The 27,304-nt window shown below is 47.7% G+C and overlaps 1 protein-coding gene across 2 annotated transcripts in view; it reads right to left on the minus strand.

Annotated features, from left to right (window-relative positions):
* LOC3291392 (uncharacterized) overlaps positions 1–19,860 on the minus strand; it is a 45,596-nt gene extending 25,736 nt beyond the window's left edge. Inside the window, exon 1 of one of the 2 annotated variants that reach the window (XM_061656989.1) lies at positions 17,609–19,860. In XM_061656989.1, the coding sequence (XP_061512973.1) occupies positions 17,609–19,658 (2,050 nt within the window). In that variant the 5' untranslated portion in view covers positions 19,659–19,860. The remainder of the gene's footprint in view (positions 1–17,608) is intronic. The other variant, XM_061656988.1, reaches the window with a different exon arrangement.
* Positions 19,861–27,304: the final 7,444 nt, after the last annotated feature.

Below are 27,304 nucleotides of genomic sequence, written 5' to 3' on the forward strand. Positions count from 1 at the left end.
CGGCCACCATTAACATTAATTGTTAATGAATAACTCTCAGTTTTGCACCCCATTCCCCTTTGAGTGGTCGGCCTCGGTCAGGTGAAATGGAGATCTGCGGTCGTACGGATGGGAAGGGCAACTCCCCCTCGGTGGAATAGAAGACACTAATTAAAAGAGTAATTATTAACAGCAGAATTGACTGGTGATTATTGCACCGTGATGCTACGCTGGTTACTACGAATGTAGTGCTTTTTTGCAGCAACAACAAAAACAGAAAGAGAGTTCAGAGCTCAGAGCCCAAGATGTGGTTGTTTAATGAACCAGTTAGCTACCGGATCCCGGCACACTCGGCTACGCGATCATGTTTTATTTCTCCCGGCGGTGGCCCTGGCCGTTTTCGCTCTGTGAGCATGGCTGATAAATCTTGCGATTGTTCGGCAAATATTGCCGCCAAGAACTTGTGCGGCCAGACTACCAGACACACAGAACGAGCGCCCCTAACGAGCGGTGGGAACCGTACCCCGGTGCAATAAATTGATCCTATTAAATATTTATTGCTTCCCGTCGTAAGGGTGAGTCTTGGAGTTTAGCTGATCGATCGATTGGTTTGTCTAGGGCGAACTGCTTGGTTTGCCGGTGGTTGTTTGCCGGTGGTGTGTTCTGGCGGTGTGGACCTAAAGTGGAAGGGCGAAACTTTATGATTCATTTGACTGCACGATTCTACTCCTGCAGTGGATCGCGTGACGTTTCTAAGGGATGGTCCCAAAGTGACAAACTGCTGTCAAACAGCTAGATCAATCTAGACAGTCATTGCTGCCGAGGAACGGGTACGGATACGGCCGGTAGGTGCAAACTAGCACCAGACTCGATCGCCACAGCACCGTTCCATTCCGGTTCTGCCGCGACTGAACACGCGCTTCATCCGCCCCACATCAGAAGATGCACATCTCCTAAAAATAGACCTTCAGTCTTTCCCAGTCCTCCCTAGCCCACCGCTGCCCCGGCGAGCGATTTACAATTCAATGCAAAAATGCTCTTCGAAGCATCCTTCGCAGCCAGAGGGAATGTTTTTTTTCACTTCCTCCTATCGGATGGTAAATTATGCCAATCGTAGAACAATTGTTTATTTATGCCTTTTGCGCCCGGAGCGCAGGAGGGCAACTGAGAGATCGTGTGCACTGGAGAATGAAAAATAAGTTCCAACGCGCTCGCAGACTAGTTGCAGTCGCGGCGCTGGTCGTGGTCGTTTTGAATTGTTTATTAAAATAAATTTCAATGCTAAACGTGTGTCCTGCGCTGTGTCTAACTCGACAGATGCTAGGGTCTAGCCAGGCAGGCAGGCTACGAGTTTTATGCGATTTGCAGTTTTGATTTATTATTAACAAATTGTTGTCGAAAAGGGAATACATCTCGGCAGCCGTTTAGAACCGTTCTCTGGGAGCATTGCACATTCCGGCACCGCTGTGCAGAGGAAAACCCATTTCATAGAGCTGACCGCCGGATCTGATCCGGTTTTGTGGTGTAGAAATTTTTCAAAAAGATTTTCGTGCCAATAGGCTTGACAGGACCCGGGCTGGACAGGCATACGTGCAAAGCAATCGAACCGGTTTTCGGAAACCAAACCAAACCCTTGGGCACTCTCCGTGGACCGTTTGTGGTTGATTGATCGAAAACGATAAATTTCAATTAATCTCCCTCACCTGGAAGGGAGGGGTTGGGGAGCCTAGAGCCTAACAAAAGCCCCCCGTCAAACCGTCGCAGCAGAATCGAATGGCAAAAGGTGGTCAAGAATTTCGAGGAAAAAATAGCTCTCCCAGAGATAGCGGGGTGCGAATCGAGCTGAGAAGAAGGATTGGGTGGACAGCATTTCGGAACCGGCTTGCACCACATTCCTTGTGCCCCGTTGGGTGGTTTCACTTCGACACAATTTCGGCACACATGCATGAACTAATTTCGCTACCTCGGTTGGTTCCGCCGTTGGTTAAGAGTTGGGAAATTGGGGAGCAGAAGAAACGAAACATATGGCACTAGCCGGTGGTAGAAGATTGAAGATCTAAGTCGGTCTCCACTTTGGAGGTAGCTCTTTGCTAAGTTCAAGTCATCGAAAAGAACCCAACGCACGCTGTAGGAGCATTGAAGGTCACTTGGAAACAAGAAATTCGGTAGCCGGTGGTCAATTCACTTAGCCAAACCCTCTAATTAACCACATCGAATGATACACATGGCTGCCTCCCCGGTGGGCTTTTGAATTGGAGCCTCTTCCAAGTGTGTCCGAAAATGCTTGAAGACGTGACGCGAGTCGTTGGCCGCAGTTTAATTCCTAACCATTCAATAAACTCTGCCACCAAAGAAGACGCGGGAACTCAAATCTTCGAGCGGATGCGCCTTTGTGCGCCCCCATTCCACAAAGAAGCCGATTTTGGTCAGCTCTACCCTGGTTCTGGTTGTTTGAATGACGAAAACAACAAGCTACCGTGTGTGTGCCGGGCATTGGTCGAACAAGGCGTTCGTCGTTCGTTCTCTCGTTAGCCGGGCAGTTCGCACAATGGTCCGAAAATCACTACTACCCTTCCCTGTGGTGCTTTTCTTCGGCAATGCAAGGAATATAAAAGAGCCTACCAGGGAGTTATTCACCGGGCCTAACCATCCAGACTCTCTCTCTCTCTCTCTCTCGCCTTCACCACCGATTCGTGATCTAGAATGGCGAGTCTTCACCCATTCACTTTCCGACACCTTCACGCGCATAAGATTAAGAATTTTGCCGCCTTTATTTTTTGGGCCGAGCGCGAGGCAGGGGGGTTTGCGCAGGGCAACTGCGCCAAGTGAAATCGAAGCGAAACCAATTTTTGCTTCAATCCTCCGATCGCCGCACTTCAAAGTGGATCTCCGGCGCGGCTCAATGGTTCTGTGAAGCTTCTCGTGCGCTTTCTCACCTTTTGCAGAACTTCCTCCCTCTGACCCTCCTGGTACACCTGTTCGATATCAAGAGGAGGGTGTGGGGAACTCGTCCATGCTGTGGGGATGGTGCGGAACAGCAGGTGTGAAATGTTTGCGTTCTTTTGCTACGGAGCGAAACGGGCGAAACGGAGCGAAAAGAGGGTAAAGAGATGGAGATCGCGTCGGAGTCGGTGCGGTCTGTGTTCCGAAACCGATTGGATCTAGTTGTGCTGTGCGCATTCTCTATTCTCGTCTCGTGTGGGCAAGGGGGGCCGTTTTGGGTTCGTTTACCCGGGTCGAGGTCGGTCGGCTGAGCGGATGGTTTTGTGCGTTTTGAAGATTGGCTCACGATTAAGCGCTGGAGGCTTTCCCCCAGGGGCTTATCACTTTTCTTCAACAAATGCTGCAAGAGCAGCGAAATTGGTAGAATGAGTGGAAAAGTGTACAATTGTGTGTGTGATTGTGTGCGGCGGTGTTGTTTTTGGGAAAGTGAAAAACATCTAAACGAGAGCATTCGGTCGGAAGACACCGAGCGGTAAGACGAGATGGTCGTGATCTTCATCAACCGAACGCCTCCCGAAACCGGTCTGTCTCTGCTGGTGCTGGTGCAGTGCAGTGGAGTTCCAGTGGAGTGCAGTGGAAGTTCAACGTTTTCCTAGAGGAAACAGCAACTCCATTTTACGGTATAAAATACTGCCTGAAACTGGGGCATAAAGATGGCAGCAGAAGGAGGAGATGGTAATAATTTTAATATTTATTAATTAATTTACATGTACTTCCCACCCAGGACCTAAGCTACCCATGGGAGGAACTCCACATGAACAGTTACGTATGCCCGTCTAGGACGGGCCGGCGTAACGCATAGCAAAAACAATGTCATTGAAGATATCGGAATGGCGTTTTGCATCCCGGCAGTACTGAAACCTGTTAGCTCCCAGGTAGCCCTACACAACAGGTACGTATTTGCAGTTACCGAGCTGGACATGAGCATTGGAGGAAACGCATCGAATAAATTAATTGATAGTGAACCAAGTGGGCTGGCAGTAGGCTTCTACCTGGGTATCTCCCGTCTAAGTGAAGTCGTTTGGAAGCTAGAAGCAGTGAGCTTCCGCCGAGTCCCGGGGGGAGAAAAGCCCCGACATTAGCCGGCCCTGGTTGCCTCGGTCTGTAACGTCCAGTGAGTGCGCCCGTGCACTGCAACCAATAATTTCTTCATCATGGTCATCGCCGTCTCTAACTGTTCCGTTTGTAACTGTTTTTATGGGGGGAGGCCCGTTTTGTGCGCCAAGGGGCCCCCTAGGGATCTCTATCGGAAGAGCGATCGTACCGGGGAAGTCCAGCTCCAGCTGATCGCTTTTCCGCTCCCCAGCCGCTGATAGAGGCTCCGACCGTAATGTCCGTAATCATTGTTTGCGGTTTTGGGAGCTTGTTACTGGAGCATTCAAACCCAGGGCCAGATGATTTCCCCCCCCCACTTTGCATGCGAGCGGATCTTCCGAAGGTTGCTGTTGCGTTTGCGTAACCTCATCAATCATCAGTGTCGATGGCGCAATCTGCACAATCAGGCTGTGGCCTGGGTTTGCGCCGGTTTGGCCTACAAACGAAACGGGCGCCAAACCGAACCCGGCCAACGGTACATCCGGCGCTGCCCGCGCTGCTTGATGCGGGAGAGCGCGCCTATTTAAATTATTACACAGCCTCACCTCGCGCCAGTCCCTGGGGCCGATCAATCTTGATCGGCCTGGATTGAGCGGATGGTCAGTGGATCGCAGTGAACCGCACTGGTTGATTTGGCTAGAATTATTGTGGCCATTTGTGCGAACAGGCATATGCTTCTGGGGGTTTTCTGGGTCAGCCTGACTGGCATGTTTGCCAATCGACCATCGACCGAGAATGTTTCGTTTAGTGGAGCCAGATTGGGGCCATTCTGGAGGCTGGCAGGGGAGCTTGGGAAACAATAATCGAAATTGATCGCTAATTAAAATCACCATGCACGTACCTCCCTACCACCGAGCCAACCGGTGTTGCAGTTGAAGGTACTGCATGGAGATGTTTGTTCCTGGCGTATTGTTTGGTCTACCTTTTTCCCCACATGAGCCGAGGGTTTCGCTTGGTACGGGGTTTAATTGCGCCGATTGATGAAGAAGACTAAAAAAAGCGGAACAAAATACCAGAAGGCCACCACTTACCGGATCAATTTCCAGCGGCCCTTGTACAACACACATATTCTGTAAAGCAATTCCAATCCCATCCCTTCCCTACCCCCAAACCCTCGGTTAGGTGAAAAGAAAATATGATCGCAATTGGTTGATCGCGAACATTTTCATTTGCAGCGTACACGGCATGTACATGCCACATGTCGTGCCGCGGTAGCATAAATGAGCCGCGCTGGTTTGTGCACATGTTCGCTGTCTGTCCGGGGGTTTGGATATTTTCATTCTCCAGAACGCGCGAAAGGTGCGAATGAGAATGGGATTCAATGCGCGCACACACACACGCGCGTGCATACACAGTGAAACAATACGTAGGATGCAGCAAAGGGTGGGAGCGAAAAAATATTGATCTTAAATATGGTTCCACCAGCTATGGGGCATCGTTCCGCTGTTCGTTCGGGATTGAATGGAGCGTAAGCATCGTTAGTCAGCGGTACGACATGCAACCCCATGTACATCCGGAGCCGGAGCGGGCATTGTCGTTAATGAATACACCTGTACACCGCCTGTTGTGTGTGTGTGTGTGTGTGTGTGTGTGATGGAGATTTTATTCTATTCATGGTCAAGATTGCAGAAAGGGCAATCAGGCTAGCTACCGGGCAGCAAAAGGGCATTTTATGCTAGCAAAAGCATACAAAAAAGGGAAGCTGATGATAATTTATCTGTGCGGTCAGTATTACTAGCAGCGGACGTTTCCCGGCCGATTTGCATGAAATGTGTAGCAGAATTTATATATGAAAAAAGAAAACCTAATTGCTATCATAAGCTACAATTTATAGAATTTGTAGATATAATGCAATATTTTGTGAAATGTTTAATTTTTAGTAGTTTCTTAACACAAGCATATTTAAGAAATAAAAAAAAGGCAGATTGTTGTGCATTTTATGACAGTAGACAGTTCCTTTTTAATATTTTATGTAAAACTTTACCAAATTGAACATTTTAAAGTGGTTCGGAAGAAACTAGTCGTTCTAATGAGAATCAGAAGTTCTAATTAGAATCATTAATTCTCTAAAGACTCAAATGTGTCTTGTTGTATTGAATTTCAGACCATTCATATTAACTTCTTTTACGGTTTCATTTAGTTTATCTTGTACTCCTCTTGCATATATAAACTTTTACTACATATGTAACAGGAGTGAGAAAATGGAAAGATAATTGTTTTTGGTTACTAAACTTATGCTTACGGTAGTCATTGTAGTTTTATGAATTTTATTTATTTATTTATCTGAAATATTGAAGAACAGGTTCCCCCTTGAAAAAAAGATTCAAAAATATTATTCTACATCGATTTATTAGAGTTCATCGACTGAAAGGGAAAAGCTCACCATAGATTTCAGAATTCCTTATTTCAAATTGAAATTGCGTTTGAAATCATACCATTAAATGTTAAAATAGTATGCTGTATTTATGCATTTTCTGTAAGGTGTGTAGTTATTTATTCATTAGTTGGGGCCAACTTTCACCTTAAATATAAATTTGAAGAGAATATTTTGCGTTTCAAAAGCTTTTTATAGCATCAAAACATCTGTTCACATGTTTGATTCAAAAACCAATTCTACAAAGCATCATTTTCCTAGAACAATAATTGTACCAAACCCGACGAAAGACGACAAAAAAGCAGTCGGTTTTTTTCATTTTCCATTTTCGCTTTTCAACAAACAGCGTCACTTTCGCGTTCACGGGAAGAAACCCAAAGTCTTGGCCACCCTTTTCAGGTTTCCTGCCCTGTCTCTTCTCCCGATGCTTCAACCCCCTCGCCGCAGCCGAACACTCAATCGCGAAAACACCTTTGAATCGCACCCTCGCGGCATCGAAATTGATTATGTTTCGTGCCCGCGCGAGGAAAACCCCGGCCGGCCGGCGCATCCTCCGTCCCTGCGCGATGTTACGATTGCGTCGCGCGCAGAGACGGAACCGGTGGATGACACCGCCACGAACCGGACCGTTCGCCGCCAGGGAAGTTTCGTTTGCTGATGCACTGAATGCCAGCAAAAGCCAAAGAAGCGCAAAGGAGAAAAGGACCAAAGGAGCATCATTTCCCTGGGCTCTGGCAGTGAGGCGGTGGTGGTGGTGTGCCGGTTGCGCTATCTCGTGCGCAGCACGGCTGCTCATTTGCCGAGAATGCGCAAAAGTTCGCGCAAATCAATTGTGTGTATACACAATTATTTATTCGTTTTCTCACAATCAGCGCTAAATCAGTTGTATTTACCTCTCCGCTTCTCTTACCTCTCTCTCTCTCTGCACTTCCTTTCTTGCGTGGTTGGCCCAAAAGGGAGGATGAGGGGGGGGGGGGGGAGTTTTTCCCATTTCCATTTTCCCCTGCTCGTTCGTGCCAAGTTCTATGGATTACCTCTTTTCCCTCGGTTTGTTTCTTCATTCCTTCTCTCCTCCCCACAATTTCGTATGCATGCCTCGTTTTGGTGAAGCAAATTAAATAAATTAAATATTGTGTCGCACACCGCGTCACTTTGCTCGGGAGGCCTCGAGCGATGGAATAGTTTCCCTCTATCCTCTACTCCCCTGCAGATTGCCTCTCTCGCTCATTGGAAATCGCACACGAGGAGTGCTCGGGATAATGAGGCGTAAAATAGGAGACAAGGGAAAAAACGGACACAGGGACATCCCAATAGGGAGACACTTCTCGATGCTCGATCTTCGCTTCTCCCTACCCAGCTCGATCATCATACGCCGGCAGTAGTAGTGGTAGTAGTAGTAGTTGGTTTTTATTGCACATGCACGACTGTGTTTTATTTTCGCATGCGCTTATTCGATCGGCGCATATTATTCTTTCATTCCGATATGGGCTCACGGTATCGCGGTTGGAAGTTGTCAGTGGACCCCGTTGACTTTGTGCGAAATATTGAAAACGGCCAGAAGGCCAGTCGGAGAGCGAATCTTCTTCAGCGGAATCAAAACGAGCCTAAGGCAAATAAAAAAAGGGGGATAGAGACAGTAGAGGACTCCGATCGGTCCAATGTTGTACGGACAGTTTTCTGATCATCCCGTGTCGTGTCGGACCAAACTCATCGTGAGGGCTGCTATGGAGCTGCGCTATCTGATCGTAACATGCAGGGTATGACAATGCAGGGGTTTCGGTTTCCATTTTTGAAGATAAGTAAAAATGGAGAAACATGTTTATGTACTTGATCACAAAAAACACGAGCCTGAATAAAAAAGTGTTTGCTCAAATTTTCCGTTTTTGCAACGGAACATTGCATGTTATATAGTGTCAAATTAGTATGTTTAAATAGAAAATAAGCTGTGAAATATTGAATATTACATTCTATAAGTTATCTAAATTCTTAAAAAAATCAAACATCCATCCCCGATAAAACCCTGCACTAACGCGCCGAACCGTACCAAATCCAAGGGCACGCTCTCATTGCTCAAAACCCCGCGGTCCCGTGCGCGAGATCCTTGACTTCTACCCCCGTGCGTTGTCCCCTTGCGTTGCCTATTTATGTATTGTCCCGCGCACGGGATCTGATATTTATGTGTCGTCCGGCGAACGGCAAGCCAAGCCATCGGGCCCCAAGATCGACGCGGGGATGCGAATCGGAATGTCTTGTCGCATCGTTACATCGTTATCGGGGGCGCGAGCACAGTCCGCGAACACACATTCTCGACAACATTCCCAATGGTGTGCACACACACACACACACGCGCTTATGTACATCTTTGGAGCTTTTGCTATCGAACAAGAATGTTCTGCTCACAGAACGCGGCATGGGTGGATGGGAAAAAAGGATATTTGCTTGCGTGTTTTCCACGCGGCGAAGATTTCGGTACCTTTTAAGGGCGAACGGGTAAAGTAAGATCTGAGGAGATGTGGTGGTGTGGTGGGAAGATACAAACAGGGAGCGGAGGGCTCGCGCTTATCTGCGCGAAGGGCTTGCGCAGTGCTCTTGTTGTGGGCGATAATCGCCTACTTAGACAGAATATCGGAATTAATTGACCTGGAATCTATCAAGCAGGTGAGGATAGCTAAAGAAATTGTGGTGTGTCTCTGTGCGTACGCATGTTTGTAGAAGAACGATGGAATATGGTAAGAATTTGTAAGAAGAAGTCTCTTCGCTTCGCTGTGCCGTTGTGACAAAAATAACCTCTAGTAAGTGTCTGAACAAGCTCATTGTGGGAAGGTAATGAAGCTCCGTCAGTGTAAGCAACGCATGAACGGTTTCCCTTTTCCTTCGCCAACCTTAAACGCTCCAAATTTGACAGCTCCATGCTGCTCCAGCGTGCCAGGTGAACGACCATTTATCGCATCGAAAGCAGCTGCTCTCGTTCAAACATCGACCGTGATGTAATGCGCGCAATCAGTGCAATAAATTGCTCGTCCAATAATACCACCAGTTGCTACATTGTAGCACCAGCGGATCAAAGGGTTCCACCGGCATTCGGTTGACCGATAATAGTAGCGCACACAGCAACTGGGAGTGGATTTTTCCAGCGGATTTTGCGCGATTTGTACCAATTTCACCCACACGTGGTGGTGGTCTCTGGCATGGCGTTGTTTGCGCTACCAGGCTCCGGTGGCGCACACACACACACAAACAAACATACAACACTCTTTTCTCCCGTGCGGTCGCTGTTATCTGGACGCTGAAAACAAATAGTTGGCTGCTTTCTTCACAGCGCGGTATCTCCGTTTCCGCGGACGTTCCTTGTCTGCTCGCGCGTAGAAGTCTTTCGTACGCTTAGAGCTGTGGTAGCAGCGTGCGCTGGTTGGAACAATTAACAACAGTTGGTCGTGTTCTGGTAACTTGGTTTTCTCTTCACCCTTTTTCCTCCGTTCCCACTCTCTCTCCCCTTCCCCCTCGTCCACGCTTTGTTTCCCTTTCATCTGCTTTTTACTTCACCCTTCGCCCCCTTTTGGCTCACCTGTTGGTGGCTAGGTGTGGATAGAATTGGCCGCGGTTTTATTATCAGCCTTCTGCAGTGTCTAGTCAGTGGCAGGAGTATTTCTATTTGCTGTTATTTGTTACCCTTTCGGTAGCCGACCCTTTCGCCGGCCCATGCAGGGCCAAGGGCCTGTTGGGCTTTATCGCCCTCTTTCGCTCCCTCGTACAGTGATTTTTCAAAGGGCAGTTTTCTTTTCGCTGGTGAAGATTACACTCTCAACCCCGCTTGTGGCCCAACGCTGGTAGTGATTTCAGTTTTATTGCTCCCGCGCATAACAACAACAACAGCAAGGGTTCTCGTTTGCCTGACGAGGTGGATGGGATGAAATTGAAACCGAAGCGAAGCGCGTGTGGGTTGAGGGCCGCCACGGTACGCTAGAACAACGGACGAATGAGCCGTTGGAAGGGTCGCGGGGCTTTCGCTTTAAAAACCAAGAATAAACGTACAATCGGTGGCTGTGGGTGTGTTTGTGAATCTCGGTAGCTCGAAAGACCGCGAACGAGTGGGGCCATCGTTCTAATTAAACGTTCTGCTTGTTGGGTTCTTTTTAATAACAATGCGTCTACAAGCGGCTGGGACGCTTGGGATGGTAATAAAATGAGGAAATGTGTTTATATTGTCCGTCTTTTATGGCATGTTTCACGAGGTAGATTGACTTCTTGGGGGGTTGCATTCGGTGTTGCTAATGGCGATTAGATGATGTTCTACGCTGGTAAAAGAGCGGATTCATTTTAACAAGGCATCTTACATGTAATTATCAATCTAAAACTAAAACCAAATTAATGAATCTTTGTGTAATTGCATTTTTTACCTCCCGATAAGTAAAAATATCACTTCACGCTGTTACTAACTGCCGCCCCCCGTGCCGGTGATTGCAAATATTAAATTTTCACCACCCGCTCGAGTAAAGAATATTGCCATCGACGCGCGCCAGCGAAGAAAGCGTCTCGAACGGGGTAGCAAAAAGCCGAGCTAATGGGCATCACTATCACGCCGCGCTATTTAGCTCAGTTTGAAAGTTTTTTGTTGTGTTTTTGCTTGTTTCATGTTTCACTCGCACTGCTGGCACTACAGGCCCCTTGGTTACAAATTTCATCTCATTGTTTGGCGTGCAATGGTGCAAAAAACTATCGCCCCATTATTCCCCACTCCTTCAGGCCTCGTCCACCGTTGCATCAAATGCCGACGTTACGTGCAGCCCGTCAACGCCGTTTTGTGGCGAGCGAGTGAGCGCGCGCGCGCGCTTTTCTTCTGCAATTTTCTCCGCTTCCAGTTTTCCAGTTATGTTACGATTAATTGCCCCACAGCGTTTGATGGCGAGGGTGGAGATGGGGTGAGTGAGTGGGTTGCTTGTTGCGCTACACACACACACACACCGTCACCGCCGTACTGCCCGCTGCCAAAGTCCGCAAAGGCTCATCTACGTTGCAGCGTTTCGTATCAGCCGCTGCTGTTACGATCATCGAGCAGCTTGATGAAGCGCAGTTTTTCCGAAGCAATATCGCGCAGCGCAGCACTGCTTTTATTGGGAGGAAAATGCCTTGGCCACGATTGTGGCAGCAGTGTGCGTGGGCTGAACACTTCTTTTTTGTCGCTGGACACCTTAACACCGCTTTCATTGACGTCGTTGGACGACGAATTAAATTTCGCTATCACTAGTTGGCGACCTCAAAAGTAGCCACCACCAACTTACCCCGTGGGATAAGAATTAGTGTGGTACGGTTTTGTTTTTCTTCTTTTCGCTTTGGGCAGCGAATTCTGAATGAAAGGAGGCCCACCCAGGGTGATATTGCGCTGGTACCGTTAGGTTCGTGTGTAAGCTGCTGCCGTGCCCATCTGGTCAAATTAAGCAAAAATACAATAAAAACCGGATCGAAGGATTAAGAACGCACCGGCGACATTCTCTCGCGAGGTACGAGAACAGAACTCTCACTCACCGGGACACCCTTTTCCATAGCAACAGCTTCAGTCTGTTTTGGAAAGAATGGAGGCAGGATTGGCCATTGTCTGCCGCACTTTTTGCTAGTGCTAGATGGAACGTTTGATTAAAAAGGCTAAGCGCTATTGCGCCCAATCAATCAGCATCAGACGGGCGGCGGGTGTTTTAATGTGGGAATACTGGCCGCGCGCAGCAATCAATCGTGTGTCAAACCATGGGGATAAAGATAGGGAAAGGCAAACAAGATTTCGATGGCCGGAAGCGGGTACTAGGTTAGTCCGGTCACGAACCCAAGGCAGCGGGTTTGCCTGCGTCTATTTATCAGCCCAATCCCATCATCGACCCGCTTAACACCTATTTACGCACACGCATCACCGAGAGGGGGCAATGAACTTGAACACCGTACCATCGATATGGTGGTTTTGCGAAGCATTTTAAGATCCACAAGAGGTCAGCTTTTGAGTACGCTCGGTGGTGATTTTGTGTGTGAAGAATTATGCTCGAAGATCATAAATGTGAACGGAGCAAAGATTGCAAAATAACATTAAAACCGGAGAAAATGTCCAGCACGCACTGTACTACGGGCACAATAAAATCAACCCAAAATTGCCCCGATATCAATTATTGTAATGAGTGCACATTAGGCACCATTAATTACGACGATACAATTGCCAACCTTTGGTTGTTATTATTTTGTGTGTGTGCCGATTGCATCCCTGTCCACGGATCGATTTGCAAAGATGCAAAGTGCAACATTCCAATTTTGAGATTCCCAATCGGTGACGTTCCACCTGATTGCCACGCTAAGTCGACCAAATGTGACCATCCCCTTGGGGCTTATATTGGAGCCGGGTTGATTGGCGTACGATCGCACTTGCAACTGCGACGCTGGCCAACAATTTGGCCGCGTTTGTTGGCAATAATTTCCCAAATTTAATTATACGGATGCGAGCGCATACTTTTTTCTGATGATCCGTTCTTGGCAGAATTCCATTCGATTCGGTTGGGAGACGTGGTAACCATGGTTTTTGCTGCGCTGTGCTATGCTGTCCCACTCACAAGAAGCGCTACCACTTCACACGGTGTCTCAATCGACGGGGCGACTGTTAATGGGTGGTTTTGGGTGTTGTTTTTTGAAAAGGAAAAAGCTCTGAGCAGAAATTGAGAAGGGGTTCGAAGGTTTCTACCTTCTGCTGGAAAATAATCATGATGTTGGGGGAGAGTAGACAAAAAATCCCTATTTCCCCCACCTGTACCCTATGATTAGGCTAATAGCTTAACCGGTGGGTATTCTGCTCACGGTGTTTGTCTAGCTAATTGTCCGGCAGAGGAACCCTTTTTTACCCCCCGGCTGTTCTGCGGAAGGTGGGAGATGAATTTATAATTGGTTGATTGAAGGTATTTTTTCGATTAAGAACACAAAAATAATCTAGGAACGGTTAAAAGGTACAGTCGAATTTTGGTCCCATGTTTGTCTCATTTTGTCTTTTGGGTGAGAAAAATGTACAACATAAATAAAATTTGGAGAGTTTTTTTTTGTAAAAGGACTGAAATCCAACTTGTCTAGTGAATTTCAATCATGCATTCAAACTTAAAAAATTATAAACTGTTGGTGCCATGACCAGGATTATAAAATTAATTTAGAAAAATTCTATCACAAGGCACTCGGAATTATCTTAAGTAAATTCACTTTGATTTGATTGATTAACTTCTTCAACAACAACTTTCTCATATCAATACAAAGGTTGATGACGTGACCAGGATTATAGCTTGAGTTTGCAACTCTTGGCCAAATCGCAATCGCACTATGAACTCTTCATCTAATTGGCAAAAAAAAGGTCCATTGACCCTCTCGCAACCGTGTGACCTCAAAATATACATAATGTTCCGTCCAAGTTTTTACCGATTGACCAACAAAAAAAGGCGTTTATGAATTATGAATTTCCACGGCATGTGTATGTTGCAGCACACACGCACACACACACACAATTCGCACACTCGATGATAATTCGATTAACGGCGCTTTTGTTTTGGGGGAAGCATCCGCCAGCGAAATAGTTTCGAGGTTACGCAGTACCTCCGATCGCGTAACTTGCTTGTCATTTACTTATGTGTTTTTATGTTATTTTTTTTTGGGTTCCTTTCTTCTTCTCGACCCCATTCACTGCAACGTATCAAGGCGCATCTGCATCTCGCCAAATAACGCTACGCACGCGCGAGAAAATGCGACTGCCGCGAGAGCGAGAGAAATTTTTACTTAATTTAATTTTGATTACCAACCTTTTCCAACCCTCTTCCGCCGCACCCATCACGATCACTGCGCGATTGGAAGGTGGAATTTGCTTTCTTTCCACCGACCATCAAGCATAGTTTAGGTGTTGATGGCAAGCGAGACACAATCGGTCCCCCCGTTCGGTGCTTTCGAAGCGTTCCGGTGATCAGCTGATTTAACTGTGATCTAATTTCCCCCAGTTTCACCCTCAGCGTACGAGATCACATTTCCCCCGGCACAGTGAGGAAGGGCAAGAAAAAAGCTGCCCCCTCCTCCTTGGCCCTGTTCGCGTAACAGCATTCGTCGGAAAGGCGAAAGAAAGCGTTTAATTCGATCGCGCTACGAAAAACCTCAATATTTAGGGACAGAAGAAATAGATGGAGCCTGCTAGCAACTTGGCGCATGCGTTGGCAGCTTTTTGAGGGCATTTGAAGGCCGGAAAATTGCGGCATGAAGTAAGAAAACCCCTACACTAAACCCAGAGCTAGACCTCGAGAAACATTTATGAATAAGCATTGATGCGTTCAGTCCCCAAATCTGCATGAAGCCGCACAAATTGTGAGCGGATTACAAAACAAGCAGGGGGTTGAATATGGCACAGCGCTGATTTTCGGTACATTATTCCATTGCGAGGTTGGGGAGTTTGAGTTGATTTCACTTCTTGTTGTGAAGGTTCCACAAAAAAGCAACTTCACAATTCTGCAAACCAATTCACCGACTCAAAATACAATGTAAAATCAGCTTCACAAAAATAAGCTTCAAAACTACAGCAGCAGCAGCAGCAAAAAAAGCCCCGCCACATTCTAACGTCATAATTCAAACCATTGCTCGTTCTACGTGCACGAAAAATTGATAATCTTCCACCATAAAATTACGACCATCTCTTGCCCCACAGCCCTGTCCAGCTCTGTCCGAAAAGTAATGATCAGCTTCGATGGATCCTCCCATCGTTGCCACTTTACTGCGATCACGCTCTGAGGATCATCTTGGTGCGGCCCGCGCGGAAAGATCCTGCGCTGTGCTTCATTCTTTAATGGTTCGCTCACCGACTCCGCCAACTCCCCAGCTCATTCGCATCCTTATCGTGGGGTTTGCGTTTTTTTTTCTACCTTTTATTTTTTTATTTTCGCCTGCAACCACCGTCTGGGACGCATCCCGGATTGTGTTTCCAGTTTTATGTTATTTGAAAAATTTGTTAACTCATTCAGCGAAACGCGCCGGTTTGCCAGAGTGGCGGCGGCGGAGAATCGGAAAGTGTACGAGCCCTCCCATCGCGAACGCAACTTGCTACCTTGCTCCATTAGTGGAGCTTAGGGTATGCTTTGGGGTTTGTTGTTTTGCGCCTGTTGTCTTCCTTTTTTCCCTACATAACAAAATCCGAGCTGGAAGCAGAGAGCGTGGCTGAAATGGTGGCGCGGAAAGGGTCACGATCGCGAAAGATCGCGCGCGCGGACGTATCTCATATCTTCGGCAGTTCCCGACTCCCTCCATGCATGCTGACCTCGCGCAGTCCTTCTGTATCATCCGAGGAGGAAGAGGAGGTGTTCACTTTTATCATTCGTAAAAGTGTTTTAACCGTACCCCCGTTTTGGTTCCCTCGGTCTGGCAGAGTTAGGTTCCTTCGCGGAGGTTAGAACTTTAGAAAGAATCCGGGAAGAACCTTTTTTAGTGCGTTTCTTTCCTTGAGGAACCCTCGTTCGCCTTATTTTCAAGGCACAGCCTGCCAATAAAATGAAGCAAACCGCGCTAAAATCGCACGAATCTTCTTGCTGACCTTGCAGTCGTCATTCGCAGTGATCGAAAATCTTTTCCCGCCGCGAAAGAGTCAAAAGGACCGGACCCGAAAAACCTTTTAATTGCAATTTTCTGCCTTTATCCTTTCTGCGGCGCAGGAGCCTCCCTTTTGCTTTAGTTTTTGGCCCCACTGTGTGGTGGGTTAGGAGAAAAAGAGGTTCTCAAAACGGTCGGGCGAAAGAGAAGGATTAAAAGGCGGTTTGAAGATTGTTTGGAAGCTTTCAAGGATTTTTCATCCCGCCTACCTGCCTCGCTGCGAGAGAGAGAGAGAGCCGTTAATGGTTCAGCCCGATGAGCCCGATGGTGGATGGAATATGAAACTAAATTTGATTTATAATGAAAAGACAAACGGCAATTGTTGGGACCTGGGGCACATCTCAATTTCGGTGTGTTCCCTCCCGAAGCGGTGGTTTGGATTGTTGAAGATTTGTTCTTCTTTTTTTTTTGTGGCGGTAAATAATGAGCCAAAGCCAGCGGGATGCATTCAGCGACCAATTATTCGGTGATGAATATTTCAAGGCTACTGGCCGTACATTAGGGATTCAATTAAAGCGTTCGTTCAGTGTGTTCTTAAAGAGAAATAAATGCAAATTAATTAAAAAGAAAGAAAAACTAAACATTCCTACACGCTCTCAGTACAGCATTGCAGCATGACCTTTGCTTTCATCGTCCCCCGTCTGACCCGTCTTAATTAAGTCACACGGTTGGAGAAATTAGCTGCCTTCCCGTAATGCGGATGCACTTTCTACCCTTGCGATCCGATCCCGAGCCAGATAGGCGACGCTTGAATGACGACGGCTCTTACTTTCCCGGCCCGGTTCCCTTTGCCGGCAGGTGCGAGCGGTTGGGCGTGAACGTAAGACCCAGCGTCCCACGCTAATGATGCTGATTTGTTCATAAGGTTGATTGCATATTTTTTCACTTTTCTCCAGGGCTGGCTCCCCGATCCCAGAGGAGAGGAAATTATGTACGATCGCAGGTAATGCAGGTGAGACAGGAAAGTTCAGCAGATGTAAAAAAAAAACATACATGGCAGCATGTTTCCAAGTGGAAAGAAGAAAAAACAACTAAAACAATCAAGTGCGAACTAATGGGCTGCGATCACGATCACACAGCAAACCGCGGGTAGAGAGTGAAATGTCAAGCTGTGACAGCTGTGAGTGTCTGTGTATGTATGTATGTGTGTGTGGCAGGAGTTATGCAAACTATGTGTAGTTTAATTGATAAGAATTGTTCAATAATTAACATGTGTAAAGCAGGCAAATTCCACACAAACCATCAAAACACATTGTTTGGTGGCCATTTAATCCGGTTCGAAGGACCAAATTCACTTTCTTTGGAAGAAGGTATATTAATTGAGTTTTTCTACTGACTTTTTTTTTCCTTTGAGCTATACAACAGTGAGATTGAAAGGAAAACTTCACTCCTAATGGACGCACTCAAACAAACAAACAAAAAATCACACACGCAGGAACACTAAAAAAAAGCACGCACACATCACGGAAGCTGTCATGGGAACGGTTTGGGACTTGATGGAATCGCAGGGAAAATCGCAGCAGAACTTACCTCCGCCTAATGTTGCAACAGCCTGATGATGCTTGGTAGTGGTGGTGGCGGCCGTGGTACCGACCAGATTCCCGCTGGCCGTCTGCAGCGTCGGCGACGGTCCCATCACCCCGTACTTGATCGGTTTGAAGTGGAAGAAGGAGGGCGAATAGCCCGACCCGGCCCGGCTCAGCGAGCTGAACCGCTCCTCCCGATCCTCCACGTACAGCCCCTCCTTCCCCATCGCGGCCAGCTGGCGCCCCTTGGGCATAAACATCACCAGAAACACGGTGGACGAGGTCGCCACCAGGCCGAACGCGAGGCAAGCGTCCCGGTGCCGATCGGCCACCGCCAACCCGCACAGTGTCCACCCGAGCCAGATCGGTATGATGCCGCCGATCGCCAGCCCAATGTACGTCGCCTCCCGGTAGTTGTCCCGTATGCCGCGCGACTTGATCGCCAGTATGGCGACGAACACGATCAGAAACACGATGTAGATCAGCGAGAGCAGCAGCTCGGCGAACGGCGTGTGGCAGAGCGGTATGGTCGGCGTGGCCGTGGCGGCCAGATCGCCCGCCGTCAGCAGCAGATGGTAGCGGCTGGACACGGCCGTACTGCCAGCACCGCCCAAGCCCGCACCCACCGGCACATTATCCACACCGGGCGGGGACGTGAGCAGCCACTGGCCGCCGACCGCCACCTGTATCAGCACGGCGAACAGCAGCAGCAGCCCCTGGTACGGTGCCGGCAGGTACACGCCCCCGTTCAGGCTGATCAGAAACACACACTTCACGAGCAGCGACGCGAAGACGAGCGCGAACGCAACGCCGGCCCCGAAGCGCATCGTAGCGCAGGACAGCACGGTCGGGTTGACGGTCAGCACGGCCGCCAGCCCCGAGCAGGCGAACAGCCCGAGCAGCAGCATCTGGCCGAGGAAGAGGTGCCTCCGGCTCGGCGACGTCCGCCAGGCCTTGCACAGCACGAACACCTCGAACGCGGCCATCATCAGCATCGACAGCGAGGCGAGCACCAGCACCGGCACTACCCACGGCTCTTTGCGCAGCCCGCCCGCGTACCCGGTCGTCGACACGACCGTCGGCGGGGTCACGCTCTGGCGCGTTGTACTGCTGCTGCTGCTGCTGGTGGCAGCGGCCGGATGACGGGCGGCCAGTATGACCCCGCCGGGCCGCACCGTCGTGGAGCGGGACGCCGCGGACGACGCTGTCGATGGCACTACGAAGAACTCGGTCGACATCTCGAGCCGATGCGCCTGGGCGGAGGACGCATTGCTGATGCCGGCAATGTTGATACCGGCCGACGCACTTCTACCCGCACTCTCCGGGTGCTGCTGCACTACCGCATCACCCCCACTCACTACCGCCGACCCGTCACCGGTCGGTTCTAATCGATTCTGCGCGAGCTGATCCGTGCCGGAGGAACGACCGAGCGACTCCGGCTTGTGTGCGGCATCGATCGCGAAATAGTCACCACCGGAATCGTCACCACCCTTTGGCACTTCCTCCGCCTCGATCTCTTCCTCGCCCTCCTCCTCCTCGCCCTCCTCCTCTTCGTCCTCCTCGGTGAGATCCTGCGAGCCGGCCCGCACACCCGCACCCTTCACACTGCGCGAGCTAACCACCATCATCATCACATCACTGCGTTTGATGTCATTGTCGGACGGGACACCGGGTGGATGGTGGGCCGATGGCGGACCCGAACCCCCGCTCGGCACCCGCCCTCCCGCGTACACTGTTGGCCCGCGGGCCTGTCTACCACTAACACTCGGTCGCTCCGACGCACCGACCGGCCCGATGTCTTCCACCTGCGGGCGGTTGCGCGGTGCCAACCGGTCGCCGAACTTGGGCAGATTCAGCAACGCCCGGTGGTTGCTTTCCGCCGCATCGAGATCGGCGGACGCGTCCGCTTCTTCACCACTGCTCACTGCCTGCGGGACAACACCAGCACCCGCCACACCACCCGTAGCCACCACACACCGATAGTGCACCAACTGGCAGAACGCCACCAGCGCGATCGCTAACACGAGCGCCGACCGTTTCGGTCGACGAGCCATACCGAACTGTGAAGTGCTGGCTCAGCGGTCCATGGGCTGCTCAACCGTGGCTCAACACGCGCCAACCAGAGAAAAAAAAACGAAAAAACAACCGATCCCGCGCACAACTGTTCCGTCCGAGCGGCAGCAACGAAATGGTGAGCTGTTCGCGAGCGATGTGTGTTGTTTGGGGCTGTGGGCTCGATGCGTACTGGGGCTGCTGGTTTCTGCTCACTCAGTAAAGGGTTTCGCTCACAGGTAGAGAGTGTGTGTGAGAGAAAGAGAGAGCGAGGTAAAGAAGGCTCCATGGTGAGAGGCTTTTATGTTGGGGGAGAATTTATCATCGAGCGCTTTTGGGCTTCTTGCCTTCTTGAGTAGCTCTTTGGGGGAGCTCACTCTCAAATGGAGCTCTTACTCTGTGTTTGAGAGCTGGTTGCACTATGATTCGGGCTTAGGATATAAAATTGTTGGGTGTTTGATTTATTTTTCGGACAGACTGCTTAGGAAGATGAAGTTTTGCATTGAATCATGACTATGAAAATGTGTCTGCCACACTGAAAGTAAGGTTCTTCAACACCAATATTTAGATCAACAATACGTACAAGATCTTTTGAGAGATACATGCGGATATCTTGGTGGTAATTTTAATGTGGAATTATTGCTAATCTGCGCTACGAAATCTAATTCAAAGCATCCAATTAAATGATTTTATCATTTAGAGATGTCACCAGAGACCAAATACGCGTCTAATCAAAGCCTTATTTTTTATTGGATAGCTCTGTGAAGTGGTCTTTGGGGCATAGTTCAGCAACTAACCTGAAATTGTAACGCAAAGGTAAGCCACGACTTTGATCGAGAAGTTGGAATAAGTGGTCAAAGGTTGAAAACCTTCGAATGTAATTAATTTTGACAGTAGTATTCAACATTTAACGCAATGCCTAACGCCTCAGGTGATAAAAAATATCACTAATGAAGTGTGGACTCAGCTTGCCGTGATGTATAGGAATATGCATATGAGTCAAAACTATTTAGAACAGTGACAAAAATATGATGGTTGTGATCACTTGTGTTTGTTTCATATTTTACTACGAAATCTCATACGTAATAGTGCCAGAGTGAATACGAGATTTGAATTTAATACACCTTTTCTAATGTCTTTAATTGAGCACATATGCTTTTAATATTACATTAAAATCCATACTTTCTTCCTCTGGAGATAGAACTCGCATACCATTTTGATAGTGTAATAGGTTTTTTCCTTTGAACAGTAAAGTCGTTGAATAATATCTTTATATATCTATCTTCCTAATGGCATTGGAAGACAAAATTTTTGAATGCTTAGTTTAAGCAATATGCCAATAAGTTCTCAGATCGTCAATAATTTCTTACCAAATTTTGTTTATAAAATAATTAGATTCTGCACAGCGAGATCATGCTCTGTTAAGATGCAATTCAAATCCGCTTATTACTTGCGCAGATCGCAACAAGTTCAAGTGCATTAGGATCTCACCGTTCGAGTTTAAATATCTTGTTTCTCTCGCGTGAGAAAGAGTACCACAAGCAATCAACGAGGAAGTAAGAGAGTCGCTTTAAATTGCAGAGCAGAACGTGCTCGCACAAACCGCGTTGTGCGTGCAGTTTCGAATGCAAAATCGCTAGCTTCGAACCCATCAACCACCACCATCATCCACACGCTTTCACTCTCCACCTTGCGCGTGGTCTGTGGTCAGTTCTTGATGGGTAACCCTTTAAACGTAATAGCGTTACGTCTGTGGTCAATATAAAACATCCCTCTCCGACAGCTCCAACCTTACAGCGTACACGCAGTGTGTTGAGTAATCTACCAGTGATGTACCAGAAGTACTGTTGTAAGCACAAGGCTGCGTTGGTTTCTCCCAGGATGTCTAGAACGGATGCCTACTAACCGGTGCCATTTCATTCACCTTTTTGTTTTCAACTGCTGCGAAGCCCGGGCTGATTACGAACCCGTTCTTTCCCAACACGAACCAAGTTTCTAAAATTCCATCAACGCCTCAACTGCAGGTTCGCCGACACCTGTTCCCGGCGGGGACAACCGGGAGCGTCCACAACACGCTTCCCTTCCACAAAGCCCCAACCTAACGGTACCCAAGGAGGGTTGGGGTGCGTATCTACACATTGCTAGAGAATTTCTGCCCCCGCCCAGAACACCCGGAGACGGCAAGGGAAACCGGACCAACTTTGCGTGTGCGAAACGGCGATAGCGTTGCCGGTGACCACTTTCCGTTTCCTTTCCGGTTAGGCTCTATCAGCAGCAGCAGCAGCTTCAGCAGCAATTTCTCGCCCGGCTGCAGAACGTTCCTGTGGGACGTAGCGCTCAGCGATAGTGACGCAATTGCGCGCTATCGTACGCCATTAGTTCTAACACTTTCCGGTGGCAGATATTCTACCACTGCGGGCCCCGGTCTGGTGAAGACATAGACAAACCCCGTTGGTTGCCGTTGCTGGCTGTGCAGCGTCCTTCTTCAGAAGGCAATGTCCCGGGGCGTGCTACAAAACGGGCTCGAAACGAAAGTAGCCATTCCCGTTTTCACTTCTGCGCGGCGGTTTGGGCGAGCGAACGGCATCAGGCGACGAACCTTGGGGCGAGTTCCCGTTCGTTTTTGGTTTAGAACCGATCTGCATCATCATCATCGTCGTCGTCGTCGTGGTCGTCATCGCTCGTCGATCTTGGGCGCTTGATTGCTTCGGGGTCCCGTCTACGTTGGCGTGTCTTGTTAGCATGCATGACGGACATGATTTCCTTCGGTGAGGTTCGCGTCGCTTTCTCTCCCCCAAGCCGCCTTTCATCCCCCGCACGATGCACGATGCCCAAAGGCCTGGGGAAATGAAGCGGCACGAAAGCTCATAATGTCTGCCGCGCGTCTGAGGTGTTTTTGTTTGGTTCTTCGTGCTGGTCAGCGCCAGAAAGGAAAAAAGTTCTGGCGTTCCACACACTCACACACACACTCGCACACGACTCGACGCGGCGGCAGATTCATTATCAAGAACACAGCGATCACGACCGCGACCAATGATTGAATAATCTACGATCGGTTGACATACAAACATTTCTTTCCCATTTGGCATTGGATGCACCATGTCCTCCGGGAAGCTGTCAGACTTTAGGGCTTCACACAAATCCACACACACACACACACACACACACACACACACACAAACAACCCCGCATTAGGTTAGGTGCAGCTTAAATCGCTCGTTCCCGCTGGGCCGAGGTTGCAGTTCCTTGCCCGCCGAAAGCGCTGAAGAGCAGAAGGCAGAGCAGAGGAATTTAAGCTCTTGCCGTGCTGTGTGTACTCTTCCCATTTCATCCTCAGCAGCGTCGTCCGATGCCTCGCAGCGCACAAATCTCGCCCGGATGTCATTGATTACGGCATGCGACAGCCGCGGGTCAACAGTGCAACAATGTTTTGCGAACATTGCCTCCGCCGCCGACCGTGACTGTGCCCCACGGTACCGCCGGTGGATTGGGCTGGGTTCACGGTTTGGTTTGGTTTTCAATTTCCCGTACGTACCATACGAAACAAACCATCGACCATCGATCGTACTAAACCTGGGGTGGGTCGAATTGTGCTCACGATCTGCGGCTCGTCCCTAAACCCGGTCACGGATTCGTTTCGTTTTTCGTCATGAGTTTGTTTTGTTTGCGCTGTTTGCTTTTTATTTTCGGAAGCACAAGTGTCTGCTTCCTCCGAAAGGGTGGGTCAGCGGTTGTTTCGTGGCCCGTGGTGCCAGCCACCAGTCGAACCAGAACTGCATAATTCGAGCCGGGAAGGTTGTTGCGCCGGCGGTTTTTGGCGTCCGTGGACCGGGTCAGGTCATTGGCATTGCGGGTCGCGCGTTTTGCTCGTTCGATCCTTGCTTCCCGATTGGATTGGGGCGGAGAGGACCTCCAAAAATGGGGGACCAAATTTTCCAGCTCTTTGTTTCCTACCGGCACTGGCACAGGGTCGTAAACACAGAGTGTGGCTGTGTATGTTGCTTTATGGTGTGCGGAGTGCTCTTCGTTGCGTGCTTGATGTTTGATCTTTGTGCAGAGGTTCTGAAAAGAAAGTATTTTGTTTAATATTTTGTTTTTATTCAAGAGTTTTTTTAACTGTTTTTTTTTAATTCAATTAATTATTATATTTGTTTTCCACCACTCTTTGCAAATTACTTTTTTATTTCGTTTCGTGCTCCTCTTTAATGTTTTTTAAAATTACTATTACATGTGTTGTATGTTTTACCACCTTTTAATTGTCTTATTTAACGTTGTTTAGGAACATTTAAGAAATGCAGAAAAGTTTAATAATCATTTTAACTTATTTTTTCAGAGAACATGACTTTTTTTACTTCACAATCAAACAATGAAATCTTATACGATTCGAATAGCATTACATGAAACCCTACCTTTTGCTGTGCAGCTTTTCGGTCACAATCTTCTGCCCTCCAATCCATCTCCGTTGCGCATTTGTGCAGCGTACGGATTTAAATGCATGCCGACGCTTTTACTGCTCCCGAGGTCGTAATTCAATAAAAGTTTCATTGCACAGCAAAACGCAAACATGCACGGTCCGATAAGGCGACGGCAGGGCGAATGGAGAGAAGATTGAATTTGGAAGTACAGCAAACAGCACACCGATACTTTCCAACGAATGTGCCGAAAACCAACGAAAGCACAAAGCTTTTGCAAAGAAACGCCACGCAAAAAAAAAAAAAAAAACACAAACACACAACCCCCCAAATCCGTCCGGTATCGCTTGAAACGCGCCACAAATGCAACGCCTGCCCGCTGCCCACAAGAATGTGCACTTTCGTCTGCGGTTTTTGACGTTACGCCTCCGTTGGCTGTGTGTTTGCTGCTGGCCGTACACGTTTGTTTATTGTTCGTACGTACGGCCCGCGTGAGAGTTTGTTCTTGTTCGTCTTGCGTTTGGCGCACCACACACACACACACACACACTTGTGTCTGCTGTTTTGGCGCAGTAAAACCCGATGCCGTGTGATTGCACCGGCGGAGGATGCGGTTCGGAAATTAAGATATGTATGCGATGGCCAAAACCGAAACCGGAGTCCACCGCCACCACCATTACCAGCCCTGCGCGGCCACCTTCACATTGAGCAGCATGCATATTTATGAATCAAGAAACCGGCACTCTCTTCCCACTCTAAGTGTTTTGTAATGGTTTCGGCATGTTTTAATGCCTTGCTGCAAGAAACGTTCGGCCAGCACATGTGTGTTGTGGCTGTCACGTTGCGTACGCGTTATCAATTGTTCTGAAATCTTGCGTACATCCGACCAGTTCTCGCATGTCGACAAATCAAACCCACCGCAACAACAATGCGGGAAGCAAACTCTTAATCTGAAGGTGTTGATCTTTCGCTCGAGGAAAGTTTCTTTTCTTTGGGGGGGACCATGAGGGGCGCGAATGAAAAGGGTTCAATTTAATTTTATTTTGTGTTTGCCTTTCTTCGGTGACCTTTTTTGAAAATGCTTCGGGTTTAGTGTTAGACAGAGAGAGAGCGTGCGAGCAACGAAAAATAAATCCACAATGTGAGAACAATTGGAAAACGGGGAAAGAAGAAGGGAGCGAAAATGTCACAATGGAATGGTAATGATGTGGCTACAAAAAAAAATCACGACTAAAAGAAACACACAAAACTGACACTGCTCACATACGATCGTTTTGTTTACAACGTGCATAGCGTGATAAAGCACTGTGTTGAATGTGTTGCCGTGTCAATTACAGTTAATGGTCATAGAAGACTCATCAAATGGGAAAACATTTATGAAGTACACGAAAGAGAATCAACACAGTCACACAAGTTAAATCAATGTTAACGGAAAAATTCAAACACACTTTTACCAAGAAACAAATGTAAAATCAAAAGGTATAATGGTAAAATAACAATTAAACAGATTATCAAACACCTTTTTAAAATGAAAATGACAGAAACATTTACGAAGCTGATTTTGTACACAGATTGTCAAATAAATGCAAACAAACAAACAAAGCTACATAACCAGACACACAAATATAAAGCCCCTCATATAAAACACTTTTATAACAAACATTAGCACGATTAGCAAATAAAAAGACTATCGACAAGAAATGCACAAGACTATCGACAAGAAGTGCAAAAATAATAGATACAGCTACAAACAATAAGAAGTATAGTATTTTTTATGTATCTTGGTACAAAAGGAAAATACATTTAATATGTACCAAGAATGCAAAATATAAATAAAATCATTGTAAGAACATATTAACTTAAAGTAAAGAATCAAATTGAATAATAATGAGCAATGGATTAGGCCAAGTTTAAATTAAAAAAAAAAAAGATTATTAAATTTGAACAAGATCACAATCAAGGATTAAATAGGAAATAAACATAAGAAGAAGTACAAAAAAAGTTAGAGTTTTGGCTTTTTTTAAATTATTAAAAGAAAACAAGCTCTTTACTCTGCCGAATGGTGTCAACAAAAACCGAAATACAGCAACCGTTTGAGTACAATTGGAAATGTAAAATAAAATTCAAATAAAATTTAAATAAAGAATAAAAACAAAATTAATTAGGAAATAAAGCTTTATTAAAGGTATTGTCAACAGCTGATGGAAGAACACGTTGATCTTCCAGTAGTACAATACTTCCCGCGAACGCGAACTGAAATGTAATGCTCCCGCGTCAAGAACTGCAACTAACCGAAACCATCAGAACTCTTTGGCCACGAGTGTGCACGTTGTTTGGAACAAAAGCTCATTAAAAGAAATGAATTTCTAAACCCTCTCCACACACACAACACACGCTCCCATTCCCATTTGGCCCCTAAAGCGGCTGGCATATGTCCACACCGCAATCATCATCCCTAACGCGCCGCGCCAAAACCAATCTGCCCCGAAAGCTGACACGTACACGTACGTTTCGTTTTGCTGAACGTTGCGCTCTTCAAAAGGATGCTGTATCCGAAGAACTTCCCTCTCTATCTCTCCCCCTCCCCCAATAACCTCGAGCGATGCAGGTCATAAATGCATCCACGGGTCGGAAATGAAGGAGGACGGCTGCCTAGCGAAACGAAACATCATTACCGTCCCCGCAAAGCCGCATGATTCATTCAACGCGAGTAAATATGTCTGAACCCGGGTGATGAACATAATTCAAAGCGCAAAGCCAGAAAACGGGCCCAATCCACCAAACGGGTTGACCCCGTACAAACCCCTCCCTGGGGATAGGAGGATAGGGGGTGAGAAGAACACAAGCGATCGAGCAGAGTTTGCAAAGCACAACACACACACACTCACACTGACAAACAACGGAGTGTATTTTTCCTGGAAATGAGCTGGAATGCATCTCGTCCAACGAATGCATTTGCCTGGGCCCAGGACAAGCGACTGCCAAACGGGTGGGAAGTGGCATGTTTTGGGGTCGTGTAAATTTTATGTCTAAATTTTATGATTTCTCGCAACCATTAGCGAATGCTATTAAAAATTGGAATTCAATCTTTGCTGGACCCGCGGTGCCCTGGGATCGGGCGTACGCTTTGCTTTTGCCAACCGTTTTGCTGTCTTGCTTTATGTTGCTTTTGTTTTCGCTCAGCAGTTTCGAGCCTCCAAGCCGAAGACCAAAAAGAAAACAGTTCGCAAAAACAC

This window comes from Anopheles gambiae, chromosome 3 (assembly GCF_943734735.2).
Source record: "Anopheles gambiae chromosome 3, idAnoGambNW_F1_1, whole genome shotgun sequence".
Taxonomy (NCBI): domain Eukaryota; kingdom Metazoa; phylum Arthropoda; class Insecta; order Diptera; family Culicidae; genus Anopheles; species Anopheles gambiae.